A 26,993-nucleotide genomic window follows, 5' to 3' on the forward strand; every position below is an offset into this window, starting at 1 on the left:
AACCACATTAAAATTACAAATAAACTGAAGCTTCAAAAGAAATTGAGAAAGTCAACATAAAATTAGACTAAGTCATTCTCAGTTTGGTATTCAAGTAAAAAACTCTTCAAGTAAAACTGTTCCTTTTTATTTTTGGTCTTATAAACCTCCATAAATTTACATAAAGGATGTCATATATGGATAACTCTTCTAAATTATTTTTGATCCCTAAAATGGTAGGAGAGATATTCTAAATGTTTTTGTTTCCTAAATTACATAAAGTGAACATAACATAATCTTTCTCTCTCTTTTTTTTTTCTGCCACACCCAAGGCATGTGTTAGTTCCCGAGGGCCAGGGATCAAACCTGCGCCATAGCAGCAACCAAGCCACAGCAGTGACAACAGCTAGATCCCTGACCCACTGAGCCACAAAGAACTCCTCACTCTCTTTTTTTGTAGTTTTTTTTTTTTTTTTTTGCTATTTCTTGGGCCGCTCCCTCGGCATATGGAGGTTCCCAGGCTAGGGGTCCAATTGGAGCTATAGTCTCCAGCCTACGCCAGAGCCACAGCAACACAGGATCCGAGCCGCGTCTGCAACCTACACCACAGCTCAAGGCAACGCCGGATCGTTAACCCACTGAGCAAGGGCAGGGACCGAACCCGCAACCTCATGGTTCCTAGTCGGATTTGTTAACCACTGCGCCACGACGGGAACTCCTTTTTTTGTAGTTTATTACTGAAGGACATCTTGGCTGTTTCCAAGTTTAGGCAATTATGAATAAAGATGCCATGAACAATAGTGTACACTTTTTTATGTGAACATGTTTGCAATCAATTAGGTAGATACCAAGAACTATGACTACTGGATTGTATAAGAGCATATTTAGTTTTGTAAGAAACAGCCAAACTGTCTTCCCAAGTGACTGTACATTTTGCACTCTTACCAACCGTAGTTCCTGTTGCTCTGCATACTCACCAGCACTTGGTGCTGTCAGTGGTTTGGATTTTTGCCATTTTAATAGGCCTGCAGTGGTATCTCACTATAGTTACTGTAGTTTTACTAGCATGGAATGTTGATACTTATTTCTCTTTTTGTTTTTTCTTTTTAGGACCTCACTCGTGGTATATGCAAATTCCCAGGCTACGGGTTGAATTGGAGCCACAGCTGCTGGCCTACACCACTGCCATAGAAACTGGGATCAGAGCCGCATCTGCGACCTATACCACAGCTTATAGCAATGCTGGATCCCCAACCCACTGAGAGAGGTCAGAGATCAAACCTGAATCTTCATGGATACAAGTCAGATTTGTTTCCATTGCACGACAACAGGAACTCTGAGCCTTATCTCTTCATATGCTTACTTGTCATCTGCGTATCTTCTTTGGAGAAGTGTCTGTACAGGACTTTTCTTCATTTTAAAATCAGGTTGTTTTAAGGGTTCTTTGTATATTTTGATGAAGAATAGTCCTTTATCAGATACGTCTTTTGCAAATACTTTCTCCTAGTCTGTGGCTTGCCTTCTCATTCTCCTGACACAATTTCATTTTAAAAGATTCAAACAATATCCCCATCCTTTTAGTATTTCCAGTCTCCAAAGAGGTAACCACTGTCAACAGTTTGGTAAACTTGCCTCAAGTCCACTTACTATGCATTTATATTCATATGTACTCTCAATCTTTCTCTCAAAAAATTTTTTTAAATGTCCAAGACTCAGGATTACATTTATGATCAATTGATTTTCAACAAGATTGCCACTGCAATTCAATGAGGAAAAAACAGTCTTTTTAATAAATAATACTGGGAAAATTGGATATCTACAAGAAAAAAGATGAATTTAGATTTATACCAATACCAGACACAAAAATAAACTCCAAATGGATCACAGGCTTAACTGTAAGAGCTAAAATTATAACACTTTCAGAAAAAATCCTGAGAGAAAATCTTTGTGACCTATAGTTAAGCAAAAAGAGATCTTAGACATGACCACAATAGAAAAAAACTGATAAATTGAACTTCATCGAAAGCACTACAATCTGCACTGCAAAAGACACCATTAAGAAAATTAAAAGACAAGCCACAAGCTGGGAGATAATATTTGCAAATAATATTTCTGATAAAGGACTTGTATCCAGGAGTTTCCGTTGTGGCTCAGCAGGTTAAGAACCTGACTAGTATCCATGACGATGTGGGTTCGATCCCTGGCCTTGCTCAGTGGGTTAAGGATCCAGCATTACCGAAAGCTATGGTATAGATCCACATTACCGAAAGCTATGGTGTAAGTCATAGATGAGGCTCAGATCTGGCATGGACGTGGCTGTGGCCAGCAGCTGCAGCTCTGATTCACCCTCTACCCTGGGAACTTCCATATGCCACAGGTGTGGCGCTAAAAAGCAAAATCTTAAAATTTAAGAAAAAAATGTTTAAAAAAAAGGACTATATCCAGGATATATGAAAAACACAACTCAATAATAAAAAGGCAAACCAATTTTAAAACGTGCAAAAGAAACGACTAGACTTTTTGCCAAAAAAGACACATGAATGACTAATAGGCATATAAAAAGATGCTTAACATCATTACTGATTAAGGAAATGCAAATCAAAACTGCAGTGAGAGGCTGCACACACACTAGGATGGCTATACTAAAAAGATAGGCGGGAGTTCCCATTGAGGCTCAGTGGTTAACGAGCCCGACTAGGATCCACGAGGATTCGGGTTCAATCCCTGGCCTTACTCAGTGGGTTAAGGATCCAGTGTTGCCGTGAGCTGTGGTGTAGGTTACAGACACAGCTTGGATCCAGTGCTGCTGTGGCTGTAGTGCAGGCCAATAGCTGCAGTTCCAATTCAACCCCTAGCCTGGGAACTTCCATATGCTGCAGGTGTGGCCCTAAAAAGACAAAGGAAAAAAAAAAAGGCAATAACAAGTATGGATATGGTGAAAGGGGGACATACATTGTTCGTGAGAAAGTAAAATGCTGTAATCACTTTTAGAAAATACTTTGGCAGTTTCATTGGGTTAGGGATTGGCGTTGCTGTGGCTATGGTGTAGGCTGGCAGCTGTAGCTCTGATTCGACCCCAAGCTTGGGAACTTCCATATGCTGTGGGTACAGCTCTTAAAAAAAAAAAAAAAAAGAAAGAAAGAAAGAAATTAAACAAAATTCACCATATGATCATCGATATCTAGGTATCTACCCGAGAGAAATGAAAATATATGTCCACACAACTATTTGTATATGAGCATTCATAAGACTTCAAAATCATCATAGTGGAAACAATCTAAATGTTCATCCATTGGTAAATAAAGTACAGATAAATGTATCTACAACATGGATGAACCTCAAAAACATCATGCTAAGTGAAAGAAGCCACCACATGGAAAAGCCAACATATTGTATTCTTCTACTTTATATAAAGTGTCCAAAAAAGGAAAATCTACATAGATGGCAAGAAGATTAGTGGTTGCTTAGGCCTCGGAGTGGGAATGGGGACTGACTTGCAAATAGGCAGGAAGGATCCTTTTGTGGTGATAAAAATGTTCTAAATTAGATTATAGTGATGGTTGCAAAGCTCTAAATATATGGAAAATCACTGAACTGTACACATAAAATGGGCATATTTATGATAGGTAGATTATACTTCCAATACAACTCTTAAAAAAAAAAAAAAAGGCCTAGAAGCCAAGTTGAAGAGGCTCCCACAGGCCAAAGCTGACAAGTAAGTATCAATAAAGACAGTAACTATAAATAATGAAAACATATTGAATATTTTTAAATCCACAAATTAATAATCACACTAAGAAACACAAAATCAGGAGTTCCCATTGTTTCTCAGCAGTTATAAGCCTGACTAGTATCCATGAGGTCGCAGATTCAATCCCTGGCCTCATTCAGTGGGTAAAGGATCCAGCATTGCCACGAGCTGTGGTGTAGGTCGCAGATGTAGCTTGGATCCCATGTTGCTGTGGCTGTGGTATAGGCGGGCAGCTATAGCCCCGATTCAACCCCTAGCCTAGAAACTTCCATATGCCATGGGTGAGGCCCTAAAAGGAAGAAAAGAAAAAAGAAAAAAGAAAAAAAAAAAACAAAAACCGAAAAATCAACTGATCACCAATGAAGGATACTAGTAACCAACTCAATGACATGAAAACTGGTAAATATATACATACTGGTCATAAAGTAATGCTTACATTATTATGACAACATAAACACTCTTCACATCTGGGCCATATAAATATTGAGACTGTTTACTTCTCTAGACTTAATACTTATTTTGCTTTTTTCTTGTTACTTGTTCATGAGTCTATCATCAATTCACTCTAAACTCTGCACATACGTATAAATCTCTTAACATAGTTTAAGAAACAAATCAGATATTTTCCTCAGTTCAGCTTTCCAGAGACAGATCTGGCAGAGCCCTTGGCTCCATCTCTGATCAGAGCCACTGCTCGCTAAACTTGCTGCACACTTTCTTGGCTCCTGCTAGGCCTCAATACTCTTAGCCCCTTTCTGGGGATCAACCCCACTTCCTCCCCATTCTTGGCTTACCCCCTCACTTTCGTGAGGTACCTTCTCACCTAGCATCCTGAGAAAGACTGTTGGGGAGGTAATATTTGAGACTGTATGTTTGGAAAATGCTCTTCCACCCTCACACTTGATTGTCCAGCTAGAGAACTTCAGGTAGGAAGTTATTTTCTTCAGAAGTCTGAGGGCCTCGTTCTCTCAGCTTTAAATGCTGCTGTTGTGAAATCCAAGGTCATTCTGATTCTTTTTTTTTTTTTTTTTGGCTTTTTAGGGCTGCACTGCTGCATATAGAAGTTCCCAGGCTAGGGGTTGAATCTGAGGTATACCCGCTGGCCTATGCTGCAGCCACATGGGATCTGAGCCATGTCTGCGACCTACACCGCAGCTCACAGCAGTGCCGGACCCTTAACATAATGAGCAATGCCAGGGATCAAACCTTTGACCTCATGGTCACTAGGTGGGTTGTTACCACTGAGTCATGATGAGAACTCTCGTTCTGACTTTTGATCCTTTGTATGAAATTGTTCTCTACGGAGACTTCTAGAGTTTTCATCCCACGAGTTGTACAGTTACACTTAATGACGTGCACTGGTGTGGGGCCATTCTGATTCACAATGCTGGGCAATTAATGGGCTCTTCCATCTGGAATTCATGTCCTCTAGTTCTAGGGAAAATTTTTAAGCTATGTCATTGATCATTTACTTTCTATTTTTTTCTATATACTTTTTCTGGAATTCTTATTATTTGGATACTATACTCTTTCTAATAGTTTTCTTCCTCCATCCAAACAGCTTTCTTCTTATGTTTGCTTGGCTTTTTTCTTTCGGGTTTGAAACGTTCTTAAAATGTCTAATATACGTTTTTGAAATCATATTTTGTATGCATATTTCTAAAATATGCTCAAAAAGCTAAATAGCATCATCTCCTCCCATGTCTTTACTGACCCTACCAGTGATTCCCTCTCTCATAGCACTTTCACATTAGATTGGAATTATGTTTTGTCTAACTCACTAATCATACTACAAACTCCTCTGGGACAGAGAATGTGCCTTATTTTATCAATGCCTAGCACAATATCTGGCATAAGTAGGAATTCAGTAACTGCTAGATGAACTGAACCACTAAAGAATATGTTCACTCACTTTCCCACATGTAGAATCGTTATAGATTATTCAACAGTTGAATATAATCTCAATTTCCCACCCAAATAGAAACTATATTGACAATATAGGGGAGAAGAAATCAGTCATCAAATTTAAATAGCACAATGGGGTCCCCATGTGGCATGGCCAGTTGAGGATCCAGCTTTGTCACTGGAGGGGCTCAGGTCACTGCTGTCAGAAGGGTTCAATCCTTGCACTAGGAACTTCCACATGCCATGGATGCAGCCAAAAAAGAAAATTTAAACCGTGCTTCACAGTTTATTAAGGTGCTAATATATCATTTAATATTATAGGTACATAAGCAGCTACTGTTAACCCTTTTATTTTATTTATTTATTTTGTTGTTGTTGTTGCTATTTCTTGGGCCGCTCCCGCGGCATATGGAGGTTCCCAGGCTAGGGGTTGAATTGGAGCTGTAGTCACCGGCCTACGCCAGAGCCACAGCAACGCGGGATCCGAGCCGTGTCTGCAACCTGCACCACAGCTCACGGCAACGCCGGATCGTTAACCCACTGAGCAAGGCCAGGGACCGAACCCGCAACCTCATGGTTCCTAGTCGGATTCGTTAACCACTGCGCCACGACGGGAACTCCTTGTTAACCCTTTTATACTACTGTGACCTCATTTTCCAAAAAGTAGGCTCAAAGGTATATTTGATATATTTGAATATATTTATGTTGATTTGAATATATTTATTCAAAATACTTGATCACATACCTGAAAACTAACCATATCCCAAAATCCATCCAGATCAGTACAGGTAGTCTCCTTTTCACCTCGTTTATATTCACAATTGTCCACCAGTCCTTCAAACTGTTTGAACCTTTCTTTCATAAGAAGTCTTGTCTGGCCAACTGCTGTGCGAATAAGATCTTTAGCTAAAGGAAATACAGGGTTTTTAAAAGTTAAAGGACAAAACAGGACCTTTATTGCAAGCCAACCAGCTAAGACAACGTCATTCCAAATATCCTAAGGGTTACAGAATCAAATTCTTCAAGTAAGACAAAAAATATTTACTACAGAATTTTGTCATACAAATACTGAGCATTTACTATCTGCTTCAATTCCCGCTAAATATTAGCAATACACACCCTTATATATTTTGCTACATAGTAAAAAGCATTCTACCTCTCCTTGTGTTTTATAAGAATTCAACTTCAAACAACTCAATGCACATCAGTACCAAAAGACTTCAAGCAGACAGCACACAAATGATTTTTTCTAAACAGCTTTCCTGAATAGGTAAAATTAAGGAACTTTTCTGAAAATGTCATGTTAATTTAGGTAATTCTTGTCAAGAAAATGTTTTTTGTATAATTAAACAATACCAGATATAGATGTCATTCATAAAGTCATAGTAAAAAAAAAAAAAATCTGGAGTTCCCGTCGTGGCGCAGTGGTTAACGAATCCGACTAGGAACCATGAGGTTGCGGGTTCGATCCCTGCCCTTGCTCAGTGGGTTAACGACCTGGCGTTGCCGTGAGCTGTGGTGTAGGTTGCAGACACGGCTCGGATCCCGTGTTGCTGTGGCTCTGGCGTAGGCCGGTGGCTACAGCTCCAATTCAACCCCTAGCCTGGGAACCTCCATATGCCGCAGGAGCAGCCCAAGAAATAGCAACAATAACAACAACAACAACAAAAAAAAAAAAAAAAAAAAAAAATCTAGTAATAGGCAGACATAACTCATGAATGATAGTTAATATTCTAACTACTTACATCTTTTAAGTCAGATACTATTTTTGCACACAAGAATTAGTGAACATATGTGAAAAATTCTTGCTATTTTGAATAACAATGAGACTATAAAGTTGGACATTAGGTTTTTATGTTTCACATAAATGTAATCATATTGAAACAAAGCTAAGGCATTAAAAAATATAAATGTCAGGCGTTCCCATCGCGGCTCAGTGGTAATGAACCCAACTAGTATCCATGAGGATGAGGGTTCAATCCTGGGCCTCAATCCGATGTTGCCATGAACTGTGGTGTAGTTTGCAGATGTGGCTCAGATCTGGCGTTGCTGTGGCTATGATGCAGGCAAGCAGCTGCAGCTGTGATTCAGTCCCTAACCTGGGAACTTCCATATGCCGCAGGTGCAGCCCTAAATAGACAATAAAATAAAATAAAAACAAATGTTCCCTCACCATCATCTGGAATGTCCAATTCAAGCTTTCTGTCCCATTCAAAGCAGTGTGAAGTTAACTTCTCAGTTTCCAATTGGAGAATATTTCTAAAATTATGACATACATTTCAGTTTTGTAAATGTTTCTCACCCTAATATCTAAGTATTAGCATTATAGCACTTACAGAATATTAATTTACCAGAATGGATGCTTAATTATTTTTATCAACTATGACATATTAAAATCCAGAAAGACAAGTCGACACTATATATGTCCATACTTCTACACCTAAAATTTAAGTGGATAGTTAATGTCAAGAGCCCATTTTCAACCTAATATTATTTTTTTCTGTTCTTATTTTTCAGTGCCTGAGCAGAAAGAATTGGACATTCCTTAGTTCCGTTATTAGTTCTATTTTCCATGGAACTAAGACCAATCCAATTTCCAAGAGTATGTTTAGGCTAAAAACTATTAAGTTTCGATTTAAAGTGATAGGCCCTTACAGATTCTATTATGCCTTTTTTTGTTCAAAGGCAGTGGTTCTTAACTGCAGTCAGTTTTTCCTACCAGGGGACATTTGGCAATATCTAGAAACATATTTGATTGTCATAAACTGGAGCAGTGATACTAGCCATTGCTACAAAACATCCTGCAGTACAGGGGACGGACCCCAAGCAAGAATTATCCAGTGTAGGGAAGTTCTCTTGTGGCCCAGTGGGTTAAGGATCTAGCACTGGGTTGCTGCTGCAGCACAGGTTCAGTACCTGGCCCAGGAACTTCTGCATGCTGCGGACGTGATCCAAAAAACAACAACAACAACAAAAAAAACCAAACCAGAACAAAACAAAACAAAAAAACTAAGCAGTCTAAAATGTCAATAGTGCCAAGGTTAAGAAACTCTGGCCTCAGGAGTTCCCGTCGTGGCGCAGTGGTTAACGAACCTGACTAGGAACCATGAGGTTGCGGGTTCGGTTCCTGCCCTTGCTCAGTGGGTTAACGATCCGGCGTTGCCGTGAGCTGTGGTGTAGGTTGCAGACGCGGCTCGGATCCTGCGTTGCTGTGGCTCTGGCACAGGCCGGTGGCTACAGCTCTGATTAGACCCCTAGCCTGGGAACCTCCATATGCCGTGGAAGCGGCCCAAAGAAATAGCAAAAAAAATGACAGAAAAAAAAAATAAATAAAAAAAATAAAATAAAATCATCCAAGCAGGAAAACTGAGGATAGTATTTATTTCTTAGAAGAAAAATTTAGCTGTTTATATCTAGTGGCAACAGAGAATAGCTTAATTAATGAGAAAGGAGACCTGGAGTAGATCTGATATTATTTAGCTGGGTAAATTGCTTATCATCTCAGTGTCTCAGTTGAAAATGACAATGGACTAGCTAAACTCTAAAAGACTTTACAAGGCTAAAATGTTATACCCTGAAACAATTGAAGTGGCTCCCAAACATATAAAAAGAAACTAATTCATAACGGAAAGAATGGATATTAAAACTAGAGCAAGATGATATTTCTTACCTATTTGATTGGCAAAGCTCAAAAAATTGTTAATATTGTATTGGAAAAGGTATGAGGGTTTTCTTGCTACATTCACTCAAAAATAATACAATAGAATCATTTTCTATGTGATATGAAATGTTGAGAGGCCTTTTACTAAATGTAGGCCTCTGACATGTTTCCAAGGCATTTAGGTAACATGTTGAAGATCTCCAAATAGGATGTTAATTTTCTCTTCACAGTTGGAGAAATATCATTCTGTCTCATGATTTGATGGGCTTCCTACCATTTCCCATCATCCTTCTTTCATAAACTTTAATTTTGTTCCTTGTAGTGGGGGGAAAAGGTATGAGAAAATAGGAACTCCCATACCTTGATGGAGTGAATGTAAATTAAAATCTTTATATAAATTTGCACATGAGAGAATTAAAACATAGACAGGGCTGTTCTTCGCAGCCTTGTTTGTAATAGTAGTAGACTGAACCCAATGTAAATAACCATCAAAAGGGGACCTATTAAGTAAATTATGGTAAATTCAAATAACTGGATACTATGTGACCATTAAACATACACATGCACACACAAAACAACATGAGAAAGCTCTTTAAGTAATAAAATGTAATGTCTACTACATGTAATCTTAAATGAAAATAGAACAGTATGCTATTGTTTATACAAAAGAAAATATGTACATATATGCTTGTTAGCCTACATATGCATTATCCACCTCTGTAAGGATCCACAAGAAATGAGTAACACTCGCTTCCGAGAAAAGTTTGAATTACAGGGATGGGAGACAGAGTTGGGAAAAAGATTTCCCACTTATAACTTTTTCTACCATTTGAGTTAGGAACCACACTAATGTACTAGTTACCGAAAAAAAGTATGAAAATGTAAAAGATTAATGAAAATCACAGAAATCCAGTTTCCCCTAATTCATCTACTATATTCAGATTAAAAATAGCTTAATTTTGATTTTAAATGTCTAGACATTAACACAAAATTCTTACACTAGGAACAAATGGACACACCTGAAGTATGGCACATCATGTGGCTGAGGTATCTGATCTTCATTTATTTCAAGTAATGGGACAACCTCTTTTATTGAATGGCTATTTGAATTTTTATTAGTAAATTCATTTTTATTTAAGACATGTTCTAAAGATAAAAGAAAATATTATATATAAATTTCAAAACAGCAACTCTTAAAATGACATCCCCCACAGGACAAATTTTTTAAATCCTTCAATATTTTTCAATGTTGAATTTAAAAACTTTACTTCTGTCTCATTCACCATAGATCCTCTAAAGCGTCTCCCAATACTCTTCACCTCTTCAAATTTATACTTATTTCTCCCCACCTTCTCAGTCTGTATTCCTTATTCCAACTCTTTCTCTCTGAAGATATTTTGCCCCATGTTTTCCCCATCCCAGCCCCAAGATCACACCCTTAAACTATAAGGTGAAAAAGCTCTAAACAGCCTAATAAATGTCAAAGCAGAAGAGTAAAAAATTAATTAAAATATGGTACCTTTATCTGAAACTGTTACAGAATCCAAAGGACATTGTAATTTACTTGAATCTTGATGTTCTGTTTTGGCAGAGTAGGTTTTACATTTTTGTGCCAAGATTTCTTTTGTTGCTTGAGTCTTATCACTAAAAACAATAGCAAAAGTATACTTTATGAAACATGAGCCTCATATATCTAATTGAAGGATTTCAAAATGATGTTGCTTTTTAAAAACTGGGATAAAATCAAAACATTTTAGAAGTAGTTTTCCTAAAGTAATACTCAGCAAAAAACCAAAAAACAAAAAACAGGGAGTTCTGGTCGTGGCGCAGTGGTTAACAAATCTGACTAGGAACCATGAGGTTGCAGGTTCAATCCCTGGCCTTGCTCAGTGCGTTAAGGATTCGGCGTTGCCGTGAGCTGTGGTGTAGATCACAGATGTGGCTTGGATCTGGCATTGTTGTGGCTCTGGCATAGACCGGCAGCTGTAACTCTGATTAGACCCCTAGCCTGGGAACCTCCATATGCCACAGGTGCAGCCCTAAAAAGACAAGAGACCAAAAAAAAAAAAAAAAAAAAAAGAGAGGGAGAGAGTTCCTGCTGTGGCTCCATAGGTAAAGAACCCAATGATGTCTCAGGTTCCATCCTGGCCTTGCTCAGTGGGTTAAGGATAGGGTGTTGCCACAAGCTGAAGCGTGGGTCACAGATGCAGCTCAGATTCAGTGCTGCTGTGGCATAGGCCAGCAGCTGCAGCTCCAATTCAACCACTAGCCTGGGCACTTCCATATGTCACAGGTGTGGCAGTAAAAAGAAACAAACAAACAAACAAAAAAATTAAAGGCAAAAAAACCCCAAAGTATACTGTGAAAATAACAACAACCTATAAGAAATTCAAAAACTGTCAAATACATTACTGTAGCCTTCTAAAGAATTTTTTAAAGACCAAATTTTCATGATTTACAATTATCATTTACTAACTAAATAATAACTTTTAAAAAGCACAGGACAGGGAGTTCCTGTTGTGGCACAGCAGAAATGAATCTGACTAGTATCCATGAGGATGTGGGTTCGATCCCTGGCCTCGCTCAGTGGAGCGGGGATCTGGCATTGCCGTGAACTGTGGTATAGGTCGTAGATGCAGCTGGGATCCTGAGTTGCTGTGGCTGGTAGCTGTAGCTCTGATTCGACCCCTGGCCTGGGAACTTATATGCCTCAGATGCAGCCCTGAAAAGCTAAAAAAAAAAAAAACCACAAAACAAAAACCATTAAATTCTTACACTTCTATGTTGAAAGCGGTCCAGGTATAACTGGGTGTCAGGAAAGCACTGGCACTTCTGGGGGTCATAGGTGTTACTTGATAGGTCTTCAGACCATCTAGTGGCTGAAACATAAAATCTTTAGGTGCAAAGGAATTCTTCCCTTTCATTTTTGCAGTATCTGTTTTAGGTAAAGTTTCTGTTTTTGATAAGACTCCATCTGGATCCATTTCATTTGTTGCACTAGTTTGTGAATCCAAAGTATTTTCAGTGAAGAAACTACTAAACTCGGTTTTAAAAGAAATGACCTAGATGTGAGGAAACAAAATAGAGTGAGAATTTCTCCTCTGGGGATATAATCAACCAATTTTTAAAATATGAAAAAATATGAAAATTGAAATAAGTATCTCATGTACATAAGTTGAGACAAAAACAAATAAAATTAAATGTATATATGGAATCAGAAGATCAGCTAGCTGAACCACTATTACCAGAGAAAGAACCAATCCTCATTAAAAGGACTAAATAAAATGTTTAAGGTATTGTAGCAAATTAAAATATATGAAAATTAAGGTGGAAAAATTACCCACATAATACTTACCTCTGTATTTAAATTATGTTGATAATCACAATGGTTTAAGATTCAAAAATCCAGTGTTTATTGGATGACTACTATTGTCAAGGACCAAATCCTTTTTTCAAATAACCTTGGATTATTACAAATAATCTTATCATATGAGCAAAAGTATCTCTTAAATGTGACACAGTAATTTTAACCATATAAAATGTGCAGCTTCTTTTGTTTTTCAAGTCAATTTGTTTTAGCTTTTTAGTTCCAATATAATTGACATGTACATTATATTAGTTTCAGGTGTATGACATAATTTGATATTTATATATACTACAAAATGATCTAGACAGTAGGTCTAGGAACATCTGTCACTATACAGTTATAATTTTATTTTCTCATGATGAGAACTTTTACAACCTACCCTCTTCGTAACTTTCAAATATATAATACAGTGTCATCAACCATAGTCACCATTATGTCCATTACATTCCAGGATTTAGTTATTTTGTAACTGGAAGTTTGTACCTTTTGACCACTTTCACCTGTTTCACCATGTAAACATAATGTTAGAGGTTTTTACATTTCTGCTTTTTTATGCAATATGAACCGAACCCAGAATGTTTCAACTTGGACAAGGGTAACACTGTCCGTGAGGCCAGAGTGGCAGTGAAAGTAAAAACAAGTGGTAATCCTTAAGGGAAAAAAATCAATCTCGGTGGAGGACTATGAGTGCCACCTGCTTATCTGTAAAGATTCATCCTAAACTGTGCCTTCCTTGGAGGATCTTTATTCTTAGTTAAGAATCTAGCCACTTTCTTAAACTTCTGCATAACTTTTTCCTTTTTTTTTCTTTTTTTTTTTGTAGGGGCTGAACCTGTGGCATATGGAAGTTCCCAGACTAGGGGTCGAATCGGAACTACAGCAGCTGCCTACACCACAGCCACAGCAATGAGGATCCAAGCCAAGCCTGCAACCTACACCACAGCTCATGGCAACACTGGATCCTTAACCCACCGAGCAAGGCCAGGGATCAAACCTGCATCCTCATGGATCCTAGTCGGGTTCTGTTAACTGCTAAGCCATGAAGGGAACACCCTGCATAACTTTTTTTTTAAGGAACTGTAGCATGGATTATAAACTAAGGTGCTGGGTCCTCCAAATGACGGCTCTTTTTTTTAAGACTCTACAAGGCACTATGCAGGAAGCTATAAGAAATATTAGATTTTTTTTTTTTAAATGGCCACACTTGTGGCATATGGAAGTTCCCAGGCCAAAGACTGAATCTGAGCCACAGCAGTGACCTATGCCAGAGCTTCAGCAACAATGGATTCTTTAACCCACTGCACTGAGCTGGGGATTACTGTGCCTCTGTAGCAACCTGAGCTGCTGCAGTTGGATTCTTTTTTTTTGTCTTTTCTAGGGCCGTTCCTGCAGCATATGGAGGTTCCCAGGCTCAAGGGGTCTAACTGGAGTTGTAGCTGCTGGCCTACACCAGAGCCACAGCAACACGGGATCCGAGCCTCGTCTGGGACCTACACCACAGCTCACGGGAACGCTGGATCCTTAACCTACTGAGCAAGGGCAGGGACTGAACCCGCAACCTCATGGTTCCTAGTCGGATTTGTTAACCACTGCGCCATGATAGGAACTCCACGGATTCTTAACCCACTGTGCCGCAGTGGGAATTCTCCAATTCTTAACTACTCTATGTAGGTATTATGTGTTGGAGATGGGAAAACAAACACATAATTTGCCCAAGGTTATATAACTAATTGGAAGCAGAGACAATAGTCAAACTCAGGCCTAAGTGAATCCAAAGTCAATGCATTTCACCCTACTCCATCCTATCTCTTAGCTAATTCCCATATGAAGGTTTCTGTTAGCTGTGTTTTTATTATTTTTCTCAATTTCCTGTTAACCAAATTATGCTTTCTCTACCTATAAAGTTCTGGGGAAACGAAATCTGAAAATCAACAGCAGTAAATCCTCTTGATGCTTTCTTATGGTTCAAGAGATTAACACTATATATATATATATATATTTTGCTTTTTAGGGTTGCACCTGCAGCATATGGAGGTTCCCAGGTTAGGGGTCAAATCAGAGCTACAGCTGCCGGCCTACACCACAGCCACAGCAACACAGGATCTGAGCTGCATCTGTGACCTACACCACAGCTCATGGTAACGCCAGAGCCTTAACCCACTGAGCAAGGCCAGGGATCGAACACACAACCTCATGGTTACTCGTTGAATTCATTTCCACTGAGCCACAACAGGAACTGCTAACACAACTTCTTAAAGCAGTTCTATATGCTTAATTTCAACTTCATGAAAGTAGCAAGGAAATGTCCAAAGTACCTAGAAATAAAGAGATGTTTATACTCTACCTTATCAAGTTTTGTTTCTATCTTTTTGGCAGGTCTTCCTTGATTTGCAAACTTTCTTTCTCCTTCATTATCTAAAATAAAAGTGAAATAAGACATCCATAGATAGAGAATGACTAGATAGAGACTAGATAGAGAATGTTGCATTAAAAGTACTAGATAGTATGGGAAGGGAAAAAAACACAATAGGAATGAATGTCTTAAATGATTTTTTTTTTTTTTTTTTGGTCTTTTTTAGGGCTGCACCCTCAGCATGTGGAGGTTCTCAGGCTAAGGGTCAAATTGGAGCTGCAGTGTCAGCCTACACCATAGCCACAGCAACACAGGATCCAAGCTGAGTCTGCAACCTCCACTACAGCTCATGGCAACACTGGATTTTTAACCCACTAAGTCAGGCCAGGGATCAAACCCTCATCCTTATGGATACCAATTGGGTCTTAAAGGATTTTATAACTAAAAGTCACATTATAAAAGAAGATAAAAAAAAAATAGATGAAATTTCCTGCTAGGCCATCTGTTTTAACAACAAAACAAAAGGTATAATAGTATTTTACCTTTTGCCTCTAAATATAAGATACATATTTACTACAGAAAATTAGAAAAAGTTTCTAAGAAACACAAAAACAACAATCAAAAATTTTACTCAAGGGAGTTCCTGTTGTGGCTCAGCAGTAACGAACCCAGCTAGTATCCATGAGGACTTGGGCTCAATCCCTGGCCTTAATTAGTGGGTTAAGGATCTGGCATTGCTGTGAGCTATGGTGTAAGCTGGCAGCTATAGCTCTGTGATTCAACCCCTAGTTTGAGAACTTCCATGTGCCACGGGTGCAGCCCTAAAAAAGTCCAAAAAAAAAAAAAAAAAAAAAAAATTTTTTTTTTACTCGGGCTTATATTATTCAGTGGTAATCACTGTTGACACCTGAGTATGTTTTTCCAGGTTTTTTAAAATATTTTTTTATAGGAGTTCCCATCGTGGCTCAGTGGTTAACGAATCCGATTAGGAACCATGAGGTTGCGGGTTGGATCCCTGGCCTTGCTCAATGAGTTGGGGATCCGGCATTGCCATGAGCTGTGATGTAGGTCACAGATGTGGCCCGGATCCCATGTTGCTGTGGCTCTGGTGTAGGCTGGCAGCAATAGCTCTGATTAGACCCCTAGCCTGGGAACCTCCATATGCCAAGGGAGCGGCCCTAGAAAAGGCAAAAAGACAAAAAAAAAAAATATTATATTCCCTCAAATGGATGGCAGTACTTCAACATTTGAGCACCCACTGTGTGCTAAAGAGACACCAATGAACAGAACCTATCTTTAGGAATTAGAACCTCCCCTTTCCTCCTCTCCTACTAAAAGAAGTGCATGATGATTTTAAAAACTGAACACAGAAAAAACTCAATAAGAGTTCCCATCCTGACTCAGCAGTAACAAACTCAACTAGCATCCAAGAGGACAAGGGTTCAACCCCTGGCCTTGCTCAGTGGGTTAAGGATCCTGCATTGCTGTGGCTATGGTGTAGACCAGCAGCTGCAACTCCGATTTGACTCCTAGCCTGGGAACTTCCATATGCCACGGGTATGGCCCTAAAAAGAAAAAAAAAAAATTGAACAGAGAAAAATGCTCAAGGACCAAAACATTCTGGTTCAGTCACTGATCAAAAAATTGTTCCTACCCACAAATAAGCCACATCTTTATAGAATAAAATTATGAATTGTTCATTTCCAGTTAGACTAACATAGCACATGTTGGCTTTAGTTACAAGTTCTATGACAAGGGGGGAAGTAGGACCCTGGAAGTGGAAATGAATGGCTAAAATATATGCCAGTTAGTGGTTATGTAAGTATTATCCCCCATTCTCTTCCCTCTCTACTATATGTAATAAAAACACTTCTCAGTGGGAAAAAAAAAAAAAAAGACATTGTTCTTACCATTAGCAACTCTTGTCACTGGCTTTGTTGCTGCTGTGGATGAGACGGTTCTGGTAACCTGCTTTGCTGCCTGAGTAGCTGACCGAGTCATTCTCATTGGTGGTATTACAGGTTGAATAGCTGTGGGAAAAATAACAAAATCAAATGCTTTTGGTAATTTTAAATTATTGGTGTGGCAACATCAAAATTTATAAATACTGCTAATACTTATACCTTTTTTCTCTTTGTCCAACACTTTCTTTTCAGAAGTCTGTCTTTGACCAGGTCGAATTGCTCGAACATCACTCCGTGTATCAATCTATTTAAAAGGTTAGGTGCTATGTGATTTAATTACATAATGAACCAACACCACAGTTTTAATGTGTAAATTGACCCATCTAAAATCTGATATATGACACAACAAAAAATCTACCCCAAATAAAATTACATAAATTTCCTTATAAGCTTTTTTAGAATTCTAAAATTTAGAAAATGTCAATAACCTAGGCTACTAAAAATAACTGACTATAATCTTTTGAGACTCCTTAAATATACTAGACATGTTTTTAATTCAAGACCTTTGAATTTTGACTGGAAAATTCTTCTCCTGGATAGGAAGCTCTTTTCAAAAGTTCATTCTTGGAGTTCCCATCGTGGCTCAGTAGTTAACAAACCCGACTAGTATCCACAAGGACTCAGGTTTGATCCCTGGCCTTGCTCAGTGGGTTAAGGATCTGGTGTTGCTATGAGCTGTGGTGCAAGTGTAAAAAATAAACAAATAAAATATTCTTCACCCAGGCATCCCTTATGAGATCTATATTAACATATCCATGCCACACTCTTTTTTGTCTGTTTACTGGGCTTCATTACACATTTGTGTCACCAGTAAGTATAGACAGGGATATAAAAGCCATAGGGTGGGTGTTATAAACTTAAGGGTCTTCAAAACACTGTTAATGGATAAAGTTATTAGGAGGCTTACTCAAAGTCAAGTGGGCAAGGAGGGAAATAGTATTATGCCTCTTTGTCAGGTGAGTAAGCTAAGTTTCAGTGTTCAATGAATTTGAGTCACTACCATGTTCCCTCTTGGCTCTAGGATATAATAGTGAACAAAACAAACAAAATTCCCTGTTTTCAAGGAGCTTACATGTGAGTTAAGCACTAAAAAAAGGACTATATAGTGCGTCAGTCAAAAGCATTTAATATTATGGGTAAGATTTTCTTTTTTTCATTTACAGTGATTTTTATTTTTTTATATTTAGCTGGTTTAGTGTTCTATTTTCTACTGTACAGCAAAGTGACCCAGTTTACACATACATGTATACAGTCTTTTTTCTCACATTCTCATGCTCCATCATAAGTGACTAGACATAGTTCCCAGGGCTACACAGCAGGATCTCATTGCTAATCCATTCCAAAGGCACTAGTTTGCATCTATTAAACCCAAATTCTATGGGCAAGATTTAAAAGAAGAAATTAGAAGGGAGATGGGGAGTTCTGAAGTAGATGTAGAGTGGAATTTTGATCAGGCCTCAATGAGATGATGGCATTTTGAATGAAGTCTAGAGAAGTAGAAAAGGTTTTGTTTGTTTGTCTGTTTAGGGCTGCACCACCCATGGCATATGGAAGTTTCCAGGCTAGGGCTTGAATCAGAGCTGCAGCCTCTGGCCTACAGCACAGCCACAACCATGCAGGATCCAAGCTGTATCTACGAGCTTCATCACAGCTCACGGCAACACTGGATCGTTAGCCCACTGAGCGAGGCCAGGGATTAAACCTTCATCCTCATGGATACTAGTCAGGTTCTTAACCCAGTGAATTACGACGAGAACTCCAAGAGTGAGCTTTTTTTTTTTGGTCTTTCTTTAGGGCTGCACTCTCGGCATATGGATGTTCCCAGGCTAGGGGCCAAATCGGAGCTGCAGCTGCTGACCTATGTCTCAGGCACGGCACCATGGGATCTGAGCCACGTCTCTGAGCTACATCACAGCTCACAGCAACACCAGATCCTTAACCCACTGAGCAAGGCTAAGGATCGAACCTAAGTCCTTGTGGATACTAGTCGGGTTTGTTAACCACTGAGCCATGACAGGAACTTCAAGAGTGAACTTTTTTGTTTATGGTCCTTTTTTAGGGTTGCACCCACGACATATGGAGGTTCCCAGGCTAGGGGTCCAATCGGAGCTACAGCTGCCAGCCTACACCACAGCCACAGCAACGCTGGATCCTTAACCCACCAAGCAAGGCCAGGGATAGAATCAACAACCTTACGGTTCCTAGTCAGATTCATTTCCGCTATGCCACGACAGGAATTCCAAGAATATTTTAAATGACCATTTCCTTAGGATCTAGCCAAATCAGTCCTGTCACAATACCAACAACAGTGATTTTGGTATTATTAACTCTAGTAAAATAATCACTGTGCTTGAAGCTGGTACCAGATTAAGATTAAAAATGAATTTACTTACTCTAAGAAAAAAAGTACAATTTGTCCTTTCAGTAACAATGACCCCCTATCAACTATACCTCGGTCAGCTCCATTTGGTCTTTAGCCTTTGACCTTGTAATCCGCACCGAAGATGGAACAGCCTTAAACAGTCGAAAGAAGATAAAGTTAAAAAAACAAAAAACAAAAAAAAAGCACAGATACAAAACTTACTTCCATGTCTCATTATGGAATAAAGTTCCCATTTTGTTTTTTTTCTTTTTTTTGGGGGGGGGAGTTGTCTTTTTGTCTTTTCTAGGGCCACACCCTCAGCACATGGAAGTTCCCAGGCTAGGGGTTGAATCAGAGCTGTAGCCAAAGGCCTATGCCACAGCCACAGCAATGCCAGATCCAAGCTGTGTCTGCAACCTGCACCAGAGCTCACGGCAACACCAGATCCTTAACCACTGAGTGAGGTCAGGGATCGAACCCACAACCTCATGGTTCCTAGTTGAATTCCTTTCTGCTGCACCATGATGGGAACTCCTAGTCCTATCAAATCTCTTAAGATGTCTTCCAAGGGAGTTCCTGTCATGGCGCAGCAGAAACAAATCTGACTAGTATCCATGAGAACGCAGGTTCGATTCCTGGCCTTGCTCAATGAGTTAGGGATCCAGGGTTGCTGTGGCTGTGGTGTAGGCGGGCAGCTATAGCTCAGATTCAACCCCTAGCCTGGGAACTTCCATATGCTATGGGTGTGGCCCTAAAAAGTAAAAAAAAAAAAAAAAAAAAAGACAAACATTAAGTATTGGCAGGATATGAAGAAAAGGGAACCCCTGTGCACTGCTGGAGGGAATGTAAATTGGTGCAGCCTCTATGGAAAACATTATGGAAGTTCCTCAAAAAATTAAAACTAGAACTACCATATTATCCAGCAATTCCACTTCTGGGCATTTATCCAAAGGAAATAAACACTAAATCAAAATGCTATATGCACCATGTACACTGCAGCATTACCTTCAACAGCCAAGACATGGAAACAACTTGAGTGTCCATCAACGGGTAAGTGGATAAAGAAAATACGATACACACACACAACAAAGTGGACTATTCTTATGTCATAAAAAATAAGGAAATGTTACCATTTGTGACAACATGGATGGACAATGAGCATTATACTAAGTGAATTAAGTCAGACAGAGAAAGATAAAAACCATATGACCTCATTATATGTAAAGTTTAAACAAACAAAAACCCAACCTCAGAAATAGAGAACAGAGGTATGCGATGGGTGAAACAGTTGAAGATGGTCAAAGGTACAAGCTTCGCCCATGGCATATGGAAGTTCCCAGGTCAGGGACTGAAACCAAGCCATGGCAGTGACCCAAGCCACTTGAGTGACAACACTGGATCCTCAAACCACTGCACCATTAGTAAACTTCAAAAATTCCAGTTTTAAAATAAGTCATTCCCAGGAATGTAATATAAAGCGTGGTCACTATAGTTAATAATACTGTATTGTAGGAGTTCCTATCATGGCTCAGTTATAACAAACCTGACTAAGAGCCATGAGGATGCGGGTTCAATCCCTGGCCCCTCTCAGTGGGTTAAGAATCCAGTGTTGCCATGAGCAGTGGTATAGGTCGTAGACTTGGCTTGGATCCTGCAATGCTGTGGCACATGCCAGCACTATAGCTCTGATTCGACCCCTAGCTTGGGAACTGCCATACGCCTAAAAAACAAAAAAAAACTTTTTAAATAAAAAACAACAAAAATAATACTGTATTGTATATCTGAAAATTACTAAGAGAGTAGATGTTAAATGTTCTCAACACAAGAAAAAAATTTGTAACTGTGTGGTGATGGATGTTAACTAGAATGATTGCGGTGATCATTTTGCAAAATATACAAGTAACAATTCATTATGTTGTATACCTGAAACTAATATAATGTCATAGATAACTATCTTTCAAAATAAAGATATACCTATTTTTTTGAACCAATGGCCCAGTCCACTTATCTCATCTTACCTATTTTATACATAGTGAATATCTGCCAGTAGGCACACAACTGATCTTCCTATCTATAAACTCTTCCCTTTCTAGACTACAATCCTCAAAGCCATCATAATCTTCTTAATATTACTTTGATAATGGTACAAGTTCATTGATAAGCCTCCCTTGACTCTCCATATCCTACAGGAAAAATGTCAAATACTTCGGCATAGCATTCATTGTTCAGCCTGGCTTTACTAGTTTTTCCAGTTTTATCCAATCTCAACTTACCCATACCACATCAAGAGACCTGGCTTTCACCTTCTGAATTCCTATTACGTCATTCCCACCTCCTACCAACTAGTTAAATGAATAAAGAGACTCAAGAGAAATGATTATTTTAGAAATCTAATTTCTTAAAGAAAATTCCAGCTAAAAGAACTATTCCTCTCTATCAAGTTAGCATAGTAAACTTACCTTTTTTGGCTCAATCTTCATAGTATTCTGGTTTGAGGTAAGAAAACAAGGCATAACAGGTCTATAAAGACCCACTTTAAATACTCCTCGTTTAGCTTTCTCTCTCTGCTCTTTCAATTTTTGAAGCTGCTTTTCTTCTTTGTATTTTTGAAGCATCTGTCTTCGTTGATCACTTAGAACAGTTTTCAATGACCCTAAGTAGGGGGAGGAAAAAAAAGAAAAAAAAAAAAAAAAACAGTACATAAAACATTTCAAATAAAAAATTTAGGCAAACATCTTACCTTTCAACTTCAATTGATGCTAGAAATGCTTTTAGGAGCTCCCGTTGTGGCTCAGCAGTAATGAACCCGACTAGTATCCACGAGGATGAGAGTTTGATCCCTGTCCTTGCTCAGTGGGTTAAGGATCCAGCATTGCTGTGAGCTGTGGTATCGCTCACAGATGTGGCTTGGATCCCATGTTGCTGTGGCTGTGGTGTAGGCTGGCAGCTGTGGCTCCAATTCGACCCCTAGCCTGGGATCTTCCATATGCTGCAGGTGCACCCCTAAAAAGCCAAAAAACAAAAACAAAAAAAAACACTTTATCTTTTGCCTTCACTTGTTCAAATATATAACTGCTTGCTATGTACTAGGCATGTATTACTTCATTTTTAAGTTAATTAACTTCTATGATAGCCACCCTCCCAGCCGATCTCCTGTGATTCTCACCTCCTGGCAGTCATGCCTTGTGTCATCCCTTCCCACACTGAATAGGTCTGACCTAAGTAAGTGGGAAATGATGGAGTGGGACTCCCAAGACTAGGTCATTAAAGACATGGCAGCTTTTGCCCTGCTCTCTCTTGGATCATTTACTCTGGAGGAAGCCAGTTGCCATGTGGAACCTTAAGCAAACTCAAGCAGACCCATGAGATGTCCACATGACTAAGAACTAAGGCCTCCTGCCAAAAGCCAATCAGCTTGCCAGTTATATGAATGAGTCATCTTAGAAGCAGATCCTCCAGTCTCATTCAAGCCTTCAGATGCATCCTTGGATGACATCCTGACTGGAATCTCCAGAACCACCCAGCTAAGCTGCACCCAAATTCCTGACCCACAAAAATTGTATAAATTAATATTTATTGTTTTAAGTCACTAAGTTTGGGGGAAATAATACCATTATTTTCTTTGATATCAGGGCTACTTATCAGTTTCTTGAGCTCAATTCAGGCTTTCCACCTAAATATTCTTATGTTTATTTAAACTATGAAACATTTTACAATATAATGTTCATTTAGTATAATTTAATATAGCAACATTTATTGAGACATTTTTACATGAAAAATATAAGCAGCTACTATGTGTGAGACACTGTTAGACAGTAAGAATAAGTAAGAAAATTTCTTCCCTTGAGCGATTCAAGTCAACACAGTTTCAGTTTGGTTGAGCATGAAATAAACAGGGGAATACACACAATAAAGCATCAATACAAACTGCCATTTAGCAAGATCAGAAAAGACTTCTCAGAAGAGAGAATACCTGAGAAGGGTTCAGAACAATATGTGTTTGCCCACTGGGTAAGGGTTAAAAATAATCCAGAGGTTAACTGTGTATCTGAATAAAATTACTTCAAAAAGGCATATACTTAAAATGGATGAATTTTAGAGTTCCCTGGTGGTTCAGTGGGTTAAGGATCCAGCTGTGGTACAGGATCGATTCCTGGCCCCAGAACTTGCACATGCCACAGGGGCAGCCAAAAAAAAGGGATGAATTTTATATTATGTAAGCTGGACCTTGGAGTTTCCGTCATGGCTCTGCAGAAACAAATCTGATTAGCATCCATGAGGACCCAGGTTCCATCCCTGGCCTCCCTTAGAGGGTTAAGGATTTGGTGTTGCTGTGAGCTGTGGTGTAAGTTGCAGATGTGGCTCGGATTCCACATTGCTATGGCATAGGCTGGCAGCTGTAACTGATCCAATCCCTAGCCTAGGAATCTCCATGTGCCTTGGGTATGGCCCTAAAGAAAAAACAAAAAAAGAAAAAACAAAAAACACAATAACAAATAAATAAATAAACTGGACCTCAATTGATAAAGTTATTTTTTTTTTAATCCAAGCAAAGATCAGAACATGCAAAAGCACAGACCATAAAGTGGTCAGTCATCAAAAAACCCTATCTTCAACTTCTCTGAATGTTTCCTTCATCTCTTCATCTAGCCAAAACCTGCCTCTTCCCTGAAGACACTACTTCCCAATCAAGTGGTTGACTGTTTTTGCTCCTGCAAAAGAACATCACTGGACCTAAAGAGGAGAGTTGACTTAATTGCTGCTTCCCAATTATTTCTTCCTCTTCACTAAAGGATCCCAGCTTTTCATTTTATGTCATCGCTCAAACTGTCCAGTACCTCAATTTGCCTCCAGTTTCTTCTTCCTTGAAGGTTTTTACTCCTGGCTCACTGTCATTGTCTTCATCACTATTCTTGTACACATCTTGATGACTCCTCCAGTTCCCTGGCTTCTCAACTGTTAGATGTTCTTTCCTCCAACTTGTTTCTTTACTATATATCAGCTACCCATTCCAATGGTCACATCGATACCAGTTTTTCAAACTTTTTCATGTTGTGGCACACATTAAAAAACACCATTTCACAATGGAACAGAGACAAACAATGCTTATGATCAAATACAACAAGTCAAAGAGAAAGAGCTCTGATAAATCCAGGCCCTGTCAGAAACTTCAAGGCTGAGAGGACCATCATCTTGTCACACCTGTATTTATTTGTGAGACAATGACGCATTTGATACCTCATTATTATCAATGAATAACTGTATGTCCTCCATGAGCCCAATTTCAAGCTATTTTTGCTTTTTAGGCCATACCTTCGGCATATAGAGGTTCCCAGACTAGGGGCTGAATCAGAGCAACAGCTGCTGGCCTATGCCACAGCTCGAGCCATGCCAGATACTTTAAATCCCTGAGCAGGAGCCAGGGATCAAACCCGTGTCCTCATGGATGCTAGTCGGATTGGTTTCCACTGAGCCACAATAGGAATTCAGCAATCTATTCTCTTGATTACCATATCTTATCTTTTCAACTCTTTGGCCCCACCAGGATCTTCCTACACTCTATGATCTACACTCATCTTTCTAATGTCTCTCACTTCCCTCATGTCCTCAAGAATTTTTTTATCCAATTTAGATTCCATGATTACAATTTAGTAGTAATCACCTCAACTTTTTGGACCCTCTCTCACATTGTTGTACAAATGGCAAAATTCCAATTAAATGCCATTCCCTGCCCACTTCCTCCTGCAATGCACAAATGAATATGGTTGGGAAAACACACAAAAGCATGCTACTTCCTCTCTTTCTACAGTCAGCCCTCCCCTGCGACCACAGATTCAACCGACGGCATATGGAAAATATTCCAGAAAAGAAAATTCCAGAAAAGTTCTTAAAAGCAAAACTTGAATTTGCCACGCTGGCAACTATTTACATAGCACTTACACTGCATTAGGTATTCTAATTTTTTTATTTTATTTTTTTTTAGGTATTCTAATTTAGAGATGATTTAAAGTATACAGGAGGGAGTTCCCGTTGTGGCTCAGTGGTTAACGAATCCGACTAGGAACCATGGGGTTGCGGGTTTGATCCCTGGCCTCGCTCAGTAGGTTAGGGATCTGGCGTTGCCATGAGCTGTGGTGTAGGTCGCAGACTCGGCTCGTATCCCACGTTGCTGTGGCTCTGGTGTATGCTGGCGGCTACAGCTCTGATGGGATCCCTAGCCTGGGAACCTCCATATGCTGAGGGAGAGGCCCTAGAAAAGGCAGAAAGACAAAAAAAATAAATAAATAAAGTATACAGGAGGATGTGCAGTGGGTTTTATGCAAACACTACACCATTTTGTTTAAGCGACTTGAGCATCTGCAGATTTTGATATCGCGGGGGGCTACGGACCAGGGAGAACATGTATACTGGAATCAATTGCCCTCACATACCAAGGGATGACTATTTATGGCTACAAACTTAATGTTTGACCCTATATTTCTGTATTTCGATACTCCCTATTCCCCTTGAATTACTATTTCATACATTAGTCTCTCCTCCAACCTGCAACACCTCCTCTCCCATCTGTATTCAAAGCTCCCATCCAGGTAACTGAGCTTCACCTTCCCTCCTAGAGGAGTTGAGTGTGTGCTACCTAAGGCCAACTCTTCACCTAGCTCTAGATTCTATTCCTTCTCACCTACTCAAGGACATTCTTCTAGCAACTGACCCTCTCATTCATTTTTCTCCCTCTACCAGTTGTTGCCATCAGAAAGTTACAAACATGCAGTAATTCCTCCTAACTCACATTCTCATTAGCCATTTGCCTCATTATTCCTATTTAAGGAAAATTCAAGAGTTATCTATATTCTCATTTACAATTCTCCTTCTGTCCTCCCTTCACTTTTTTCAAATTATGAAAAATTTCAAATACAAGTAGAATCTAACAAACCTCATTTACCTATCATCCAGATTCAACAATTATGAACATTCTGCCACGTTTGCTTTTTTCCAAGTATGTGAAAACAATTCCCACTCATAAAATTTCATCCATAAATATTTCAGTATGCACCTCTAAAAATAAAGGCATTTTCTTTGATAACCACAGTATCATTATCACATCTAACAAAATTAGCAGTAATTCCATATTATCATCTATCATCTAAGTTTCCCTGTTTGTTTCAAAGCGGTCTTTTTTTTTTTTAAACCATCAGTTTGTTCAAATCAGGAACCAAGCAAGATGCATACATTGTATTTGTATTTTGTTTTTAGAGCCACACTTGTGGCATATGGAGGTTCCCAGGCTAGGGGTCAATTCCGAGCTGTAGCTGCCAGTCTACACCACAGCCACAGTGCAGGATCCAAGCTGCGTTGGTTAACTACACCACAGCTCATGGCAATGCCAAATCACCAATTCACTGAGTGAGGCCAGGGATCGAAGCTGCATCCTCATGGATATTAGTCAGATTTGTTTCCGCTGTGCCACACAGGAACTCCCCATACAATGTATTTGGATCTTTTATTTTTTTCTGGTGGGGTGGGCACACCCGACACATATGGAAGTTCCCAGGCTGGGGGTCCAATCGGAGGTTCCGCTGCCGGCACAGCCATAACAGGTACTCCTGTATTTAGATCTTTTAAATCTCTTCATCTGGGAGATCCCATTGTGACT

At 39.2% G+C, this 26,993-nt stretch overlaps 1 protein-coding gene across 2 annotated transcripts in view; it reads right to left on the reverse strand.

The window, feature by feature from the left end:
* DLGAP5 (DLG associated protein 5) overlaps positions 1–26,993 on the reverse strand; it is a 49,229-nt gene that overhangs the window by 17,001 nt on the left and 5,235 nt on the right. For both annotated transcript variants that reach the window (XM_021102311.2, XM_003121820.5), the window contains exons 3-12: positions 21,802–21,995; positions 19,432–19,494; positions 17,140–17,224; positions 16,927–17,046; positions 15,008–15,078; positions 12,072–12,358; positions 10,816–10,940; positions 10,316–10,442; positions 7,809–7,894; positions 6,381–6,541 (exon numbers count right to left, since the gene is read on the reverse strand). In XM_021102311.2, coding sequence (XP_020957970.1) covers positions 6,381–6,541; positions 7,809–7,894; positions 10,316–10,442; positions 10,816–10,940; positions 12,072–12,358; positions 15,008–15,078; positions 16,927–17,046; positions 17,140–17,224; positions 19,432–19,494; positions 21,802–21,995 — 1,319 coding nt within the window. The remainder of the gene's footprint in view (positions 1–6,380; positions 6,542–7,808; positions 7,895–10,315; positions 10,443–10,815; positions 10,941–12,071; positions 12,359–15,007; positions 15,079–16,926; positions 17,047–17,139; positions 17,225–19,431; positions 19,495–21,801; positions 21,996–26,993) is intronic.

Source organism: Sus scrofa, chromosome 1, assembly GCF_054392235.1.
Source record: "Sus scrofa isolate SSC_HxYL_T2T_F1_AM1 chromosome 1, Sscrofa_HxYL_maternal_Yorkshire_Landrace_v2.0, whole genome shotgun sequence".
In the NCBI taxonomy this organism is placed as follows: Eukaryota; Metazoa; Chordata; class Mammalia; order Artiodactyla; family Suidae; genus Sus; species Sus scrofa.